The 5,000-nt window shown below is 37.7% G+C and overlaps 1 protein-coding gene across 1 annotated transcript in view; it reads right to left on the reverse strand.

The window, feature by feature from the left end:
• Window positions 1-2,551: 2,551 nt before the first annotated feature.
• The window catches only part of LOC144957890 (homeobox protein Hox-B4-like), a 64,561-nt gene continuing 62,112 nt past the window's right edge, over window positions 2,552-5,000 (reverse strand). Inside the window, exons 2-3 of the mRNA XM_078889415.1 lie at window positions 3,993-4,083; window positions 2,552-2,927 (exon numbers count right to left, since the gene is read on the reverse strand). Of these exons, the coding sequence (XP_078745541.1) occupies window positions 2,738-2,927; window positions 3,993-4,083 (281 nt within the window). The 3' untranslated portion in view covers window positions 2,552-2,737. The remainder of the gene's footprint in view (window positions 2,928-3,992; window positions 4,084-5,000) is intronic.

The raw sequence follows: 5,000 nt of genomic DNA on the forward strand, positions 1-5,000 counted from the left end.
TCATCGTGTTTTGTTGATAAAGGGGAAACCCGAAACGTCCACAGTATTTTCTTCCCTTTAATAACTTGAGGCTTACATTTCAATAAATGTTATTTTTTGCGCTCATATAAAGGGAAATAACACTATGGGGTTTTTAAAATAATATTTGATAGCATAATGCCATTTTATTGTCCTTATGCACGTCGGTATGTTTACATCAAAATTCATGTCTTATCAAATAATATAACAAACGAACATAACATTAAAAAAAAAAAAAAAAAAAAAAAAGAAAACAAACAATTCGCTTACAATTAGTAAGATAGGATTCAATAGCCGTAACGTCACTTCCTTCCTAATGACGCATGGTAACTTAGTAGCACTGGCTCTAAACTTTCGGAACAATGGCGGACGCCCTTATGAAATGTTTCTCCGACGAGCATAAAAGTGTATCCAGAGGAGAACAACATTATAAATATGATCTTGTTTTGACTTTTATACATTCTGATCACAAGACATATGAAAGGTTTTAGCCAGCTTGAAGAATTAAAAGTAATGATTTTCTTTGTTTAGAACCACGATGGCCGCCGTTGTTGGGCGGTGTGACATCAGACTATTGAATCCAATTATTTATTTAACATTCTCCTTCCCGACCATTTTCATGATTTTCCATAAGACTTCACACCGACCCAACACAAACATACATTTTCCTTACTGGATTAGAAAAGCAATAAGAACATTCTATAGATAGTATGCGCTTGGCTAAGAAGCTCATAACATTGCCATCCGGAAGTAAAACGGACCAACACACAAAACTGTGTGTATCCATGAACGTACATAGTCGGGATAATACAGTTCAATGAGCATTACTCATAAACGCGGATGGCAAAATACAATAACAAAGACCTGAGTGACGTCATCTTCGAACTATCTATACATAGGTTTTTATAGCTATAGATAGAATGAAGTTGATGTCACTCAGGTCTTTGTTATTATTTTTTGCCATCAACGATTAAACTGACTATAAACGTTTAAGGTTACACATAGTTTTGTGTGTTGGTCCGGTATACTTTCGGATGGCAATGTTGTGAGCTTATTAGCCAAGCGCGTACTATCTATAACAAAAAAAAATGGTGTGTTGTACAAATGAAATCAGAATGATAAAATTGCTGGTTGCATCGTAGCGAATGTGACGATTTTCCTATAGATAGAATGCGCTTGGCTAAGAAGCTCATAGCTCATAACATAGCCATCCGGAAGAAGTATAACGGACTACCACACAAAACTGTATGTATCCATGAACGTTTATAGTCAGGTTAATAGTTTAGTGAGCATTACTCATAAACGCGGATGGCAAAAAACAATAACAAAGACCTGAGTGACGTCATCTTTGAACTATCTATAGTTGGTAAGGAGAGGGTTAAAGAGAATTAATTAAGAAAAAATGGAACAGTCCAAAGATGTGGATTAGTTTAAAGTTTGAGACTAAAAATGCCGACTGCTCTCTTGCTTGATCAAGAGAAATAATTTGAAAAATTTATTTTCATTTTCAACTGAAGCGATGGTGAATATCGTTTTGTTTGCAGAATTTGTGTTCGTTTGATGGTATGAAAGGTATTCAGTGATAAGTGAGAAATATAGGATATGGACGACGTGCTCTAAGTTTGCAGGTCTGATAACCCAATTCCTTATGGGCTCATTGTAGCAATGGAAATCTAAAAAAAAAAAAATGACGCAAAATATTGTCCATTTCAACAATGTTAAACTAGGCCCATAAATGAGCTTTATATAGAGCAATATCCACTAAATGTACTCAAGGCGCTGTACAAGGGGTACCTGGTCAACAGCAACATTTAACATGTAGGACGGGACATATTACAATTTTTCGGACAAAGACAACACTGTTAACGGCCAGGAAATCATTTTACACCTGAGTACGGAGAGAGAAAGTGAGTAAAGAGCCTTTTCCAAAGACTCAACTATGCGCCGAGCGCGAGGCTCGAACCCAGGACCTTCCGATCCGAAAGCGAGTGTCATACCACTAGACCACATAGCCGCAAAAGTCACTTTAAATAGCTTTAGAAATAAATAATTTACCCTCAGCATGATCCAAAATAAAATTGCTCCAAAGTCCTGAATATAGGTTCTACAGAACTAAACTTTCCTTTTCAACAAGATTTTTTGAGTCAAAGAAGCGACTGTTGGTCTGTAGCTTGGCAGGTCTGCATAATATGATGTGACAAGACAAGAAAACTGCCAACAATTCCAGACAGTTCAAATTCATGACAAATTTATGGTTTGTGTTTATTTTGGATCAACTTTTATCATTTTCTTTCTTTGAAACGTTTGCCTAAAAGATAAAGGGGCAGAGTGGCTCAGCGGTACGTTCTTTGCTTCGTACCCGAAAAGAACCGAGTTCGATCCCCCTCCACTGCGCTGTGTGGCCTTGAGCAAGTCACCTCGCTCTAGCTCAATTTGTGGCGGCGCTGCACTGCGGCTGACGCCTGAGTCATTCCAGTCTTTCCCTTGGAATAGACCCTAGAGATAAATGTCCCCCATGAGTTAAACAAATGAATTTTTATTTCTTTTCATTTTTTTAATTTTATTTTTTTTTTTTGTTGGTAAAACTGGACGCATGTTGGCTGAAGTATTTTGTGATCATATATTATAATATATGCATGCATTGAATAGACAATGAATGAAAACTCGTAAAATTTCCCTTATAATGATAAATAATAAGAGCAATCCATTGTAAAGATGGCTACATAAACGAATCCGTGACCTCGAACTTGGCAGGGTCAACGTAACCTTCCAGCAGCCTCGTTTTGGTGTTGGGCTGGTTGTGTTCTTTCTTGTATTTCATCCGTCTGTTCTGGAACCAAATCTTAATCTGTCTCTCGGATAGACTGAGGGTGGTAGCGATCTCTACTCTTCTTCGACGAGTAAGGTATCTGTTTGATACAGAAGAGGGAAAAAGAAATAATTAGCAAGATAATAAATTAGATTTTTTTTAAAATATTGAATTTGAGATTTTCTATAGTTTAATTGGTATAACCATTTTTATACTCGATAAGAGGTGAAAATATAAGACTTTTGTTGAGCCGGAGCTAACGCCAACAGGCGTCACAGTATGTTGAACCCTAACAGTAACAGAAATGGTACCTTTCTTTTGGACATATTCTGTGACGAAATTAGAAAATTCCTGCCAAAATTTAAATGCAATGACCGCGTATTTCAAAATGTGTAGAAACTCATTCAGGGGAAGAGCAATTCGATCGGAATTGGATTCAGTAGTCTGATGTCACGCCACCCGGCAACGGCGGCCATCTTGGTTCTAAACAAAGAAAATCATTACTTTTTAATCTTCATGCTGGCTAGAACTTTTCATATGTCTTGTGATCAGAATGTGTAAATGTCAAAATAAGATCATATTTATGTTTTTTTCCCCTCTGAATACGCTTTTATGCTCGCCGGAGAAATATTTCATAAGGGCGTCCGCCATTGTTTCGATAGTTTAGAGCCAGTTGCTAAGTTACCATGCGTCATTCGAGGGAAGTGACGTTACGACTGTTGAAGAGTATTGGGGCACGAGGTAGAGTAACAACTTTACCCGCCCGGCTCAACCGAGATCTAAGCACATTGGACGATCAGCGACTGAATCCCAAAACCATTAAACCAATCCGGAATACGATTCAATAGTCTGATGTCACGCCTCCCGCCAACGGCGGCCATCTTGGTTCTAAACAAAGAAAATCATTCCTTTTTATTTTTCATGCTGGCTAGAACTTTTCATATGCCTTGTGATCAGAATGTGTAAAAGTCAAAACATGATTAAATGTATGTCTTTTTTTTCCCTCTGGATACCCTTTATGCTCGCCGGAGAAATATTCATACGGGCGTCCGCCATTGTTCCGATAGTTTTGAGCCAGTGTTGCTAAGTTACCATGCGTCATTAGGAAGGAAGTGACGTTACGACTGTTGAATCCTATTGGGGTACGAGCTAGAGTACAACTTACTTGTTATAATGGAATTCTTTTTCTAGTTCAAGGATTTGTTGTCTTGTATAAGCTGTTCTGTTTCTCTTGGACTCGGCGAGGATAGAAGTCGCTGGAATCAAAGAATTGAACAATACTATTTATTATGGACAATCGTCAGGAGAATAATGATGAAACCTTCATAAAAACATTAAAGACAATCAGAAAAGGACTATATTTATTCTTTTAAAAGAAATAGATTTGGGGTTTAAAATTGTTCCGTATAGCCCTCTTGTTAAATGTGAGGCTATGAGGTCTAGATAGTGCTATGAAAACTCGCTTTCGGATCGGAAGGTCCTGGGTTCGAGCCTCGCTCGGAGCATAATTGAGTCCTTGGAAACGACTCTTTACTCACATTCTCTCACCGTACTCAGGTGTAAATTGAGTACCTGGCCTTTAACTATGTCAGAAAAAAATTGCAATATCGCCTAACAGGCGTCATATCTCGTTCTACATGTAACGTGTGGCTGTTGGTCAGGGACCCCTTGTAAAGCGCTTTGAGCACGTTTAGTGGCTATTGCGCTATATAAAAGCTCAATTTAAATAATATTTCCAAACGAGCACAGAATTACTGGCAAATCTAAAGATTATAAAACTTTTTTACAGATTGATATGCGAGTAACTTGCAAACCTTTTTAAAAAAAATTAAAGGTGTCACCCTTTGACTCAAATGATTATTTATAAAATCTGCTAGTGCCTAATGATCGGTCATCATTTAATCTTGGGGAATCGCCATCTGGCTGCCTTGTTGCCAGATACATTTGCGCGCACCTACAGACCTTTATTACAGGACCGATTTTGATCGTTGATGGCTCAAAAGAATCGTCTCGATCAATGTTATTTTCCACAATACAGTAGTACATGTATAATCATCAAAATAGATGAGTGTCTGTTAGTAAAAGTCTTTATGTGACCCATCGTCTCAAACGGTATTATGTCGGAACGAACCATATGCTTAAAGGCCGAATTAAATGTTAAACTGGTCAAAAA

Source organism: Berghia stephanieae, chromosome 12, assembly GCF_034508935.2.
Source record: "Berghia stephanieae isolate SIO BIC M18660-M18661 chromosome 12, UCSD_Bste_1.3, whole genome shotgun sequence".
In the NCBI taxonomy this organism is placed as follows: domain Eukaryota; kingdom Metazoa; phylum Mollusca; class Gastropoda; order Nudibranchia; family Aeolidiidae; genus Berghia; species Berghia stephanieae.